The following is a 1287-nucleotide window of genomic DNA, read 5'->3' as shown; positions in this document are numbered from 1 at the left end:
TATCTTAGCATCAAACCCCTTAATTCAAACCAAACCCGGATTAAAACCTTATTTGAAGTTTTAAAACTATTAGTTCTAGTACAGTATTTGTCTTGTGATGTACAGTGAAGTGCAGTCAGTCTTTCATTTAGTCCATAGACAGAGGTGCAGATTCATTTTAATGCTAATGTTGTTCCTGAGTAAATGACAGTCATTGCTGAGTTCACTTCAGTTTGGTCTTTGAGCTCGAGCTCTGTCTAGTCCCCTGTGAACCATCTGAGTCGAAGAGTAAGTGGTGTTCATCATTGATCACTGTGTTTCAGATGGACAGCTGCCAAGACAGCGAGTGGTGATTTCAGGGTCTTTGGATAAGTAGATTATAGAGCAAAGTCTGTGACCTGTACCCTCTCTGTTGATCTGTGTCCCCCCCTGCAGGATGATGGTGTCTGGTGTGCTGGCGCTGGTCCTGAGCTGGACGTCTCTGGGAGTCGACCTGGCCGCCGCTGTGGTGAGCTGCCGTAGCTGTTCTCCTCTGACTGACAGTGTGGTAAAAAAAAAAAAAACAAGAACAAACTGATCCTTGACAATCAATTCTCATCATGTCAGATGATGATGATGAATTACTCCAGCTACTCGTACGCCGCACTTGAAAAATGTCTTTGACTGTGTGGGGGTGGTGTTGTAGAGATGATTACACACTGCATGCATGCAGTGACACATAATAAATATCTGTGAGTTGTGAGCCATGATGAAGGATGACAACTATTTCACCATTAGTCACAGCTTTGCTGACATACTATAGACGCTCTTATAAATATATTTTAAGCAACCTATTTATATATTCATACAATTAGGAAGCTGTTGCTGCTAATAAGGCTCTGTGTCTTATGTTTTACTATATATAAAGAACCAGTAGAAACCGTGGGAGGTGTGCAGATATCTGAAGCGTTTCAGAGCTCAACCTCAACGTTCGTCTGATCTTGTTTATCACTGTGTCAGATATTGTGTTTTTGATCTTTTACTTTGAGCAGCACTGAATAAATAGGGTTAGAGAAGAACACCATGTCAGCCTTGTTGTGTGGAGTGATTATTAATACAAAAAATATATATAATTAAGAAAGAATACAAGATAAGTCTTTACCAGCTAATAAAAACGGCATTCTGTCCTACTATGGTCTCCTTTAAAAAAGACCCTGAGGACAAATTTGATGCTTTGTGTAAATGTTTTCAAAGAAGACATGTGAGACAGACAGACGATCGCTGCTGCTGCTGTTGCTGCTGCTGCTGCTGTTGCTGCTGCTGCTGCTG

At 41.1% G+C, this 1287-nt stretch overlaps 1 protein-coding gene across 3 annotated transcripts in view; it reads left to right on the top strand.

The window, feature by feature from the left end:
- The window catches only part of ttyh2 (tweety family member 2), a 41027-nt gene that overhangs the window by 31196 nt on the left and 8544 nt on the right, over nt 1-1287 (top strand). For all 3 annotated transcript variants that reach the window (XM_008314339.3, XM_008314338.3, XM_008314340.3), the window contains exon 6: nt 415-487. In XM_008314339.3, coding sequence (XP_008312561.1) covers nt 415-487 — 73 coding nt within the window. The remainder of the gene's footprint in view (nt 1-414; nt 488-1287) is intronic.

This window comes from Cynoglossus semilaevis, chromosome 8, assembly GCF_000523025.1.
Source record: "Cynoglossus semilaevis isolate Cse_v1.0 chromosome 8, Cse_v1.0, whole genome shotgun sequence".
NCBI classification, from domain to species: Eukaryota; Metazoa; Chordata; class Actinopteri; order Pleuronectiformes; family Cynoglossidae; genus Cynoglossus; species Cynoglossus semilaevis.
The sequence above is the reverse complement of the archived record's forward strand: the minus strand, read 5'-3'. Positions and strand labels throughout refer to the sequence as shown.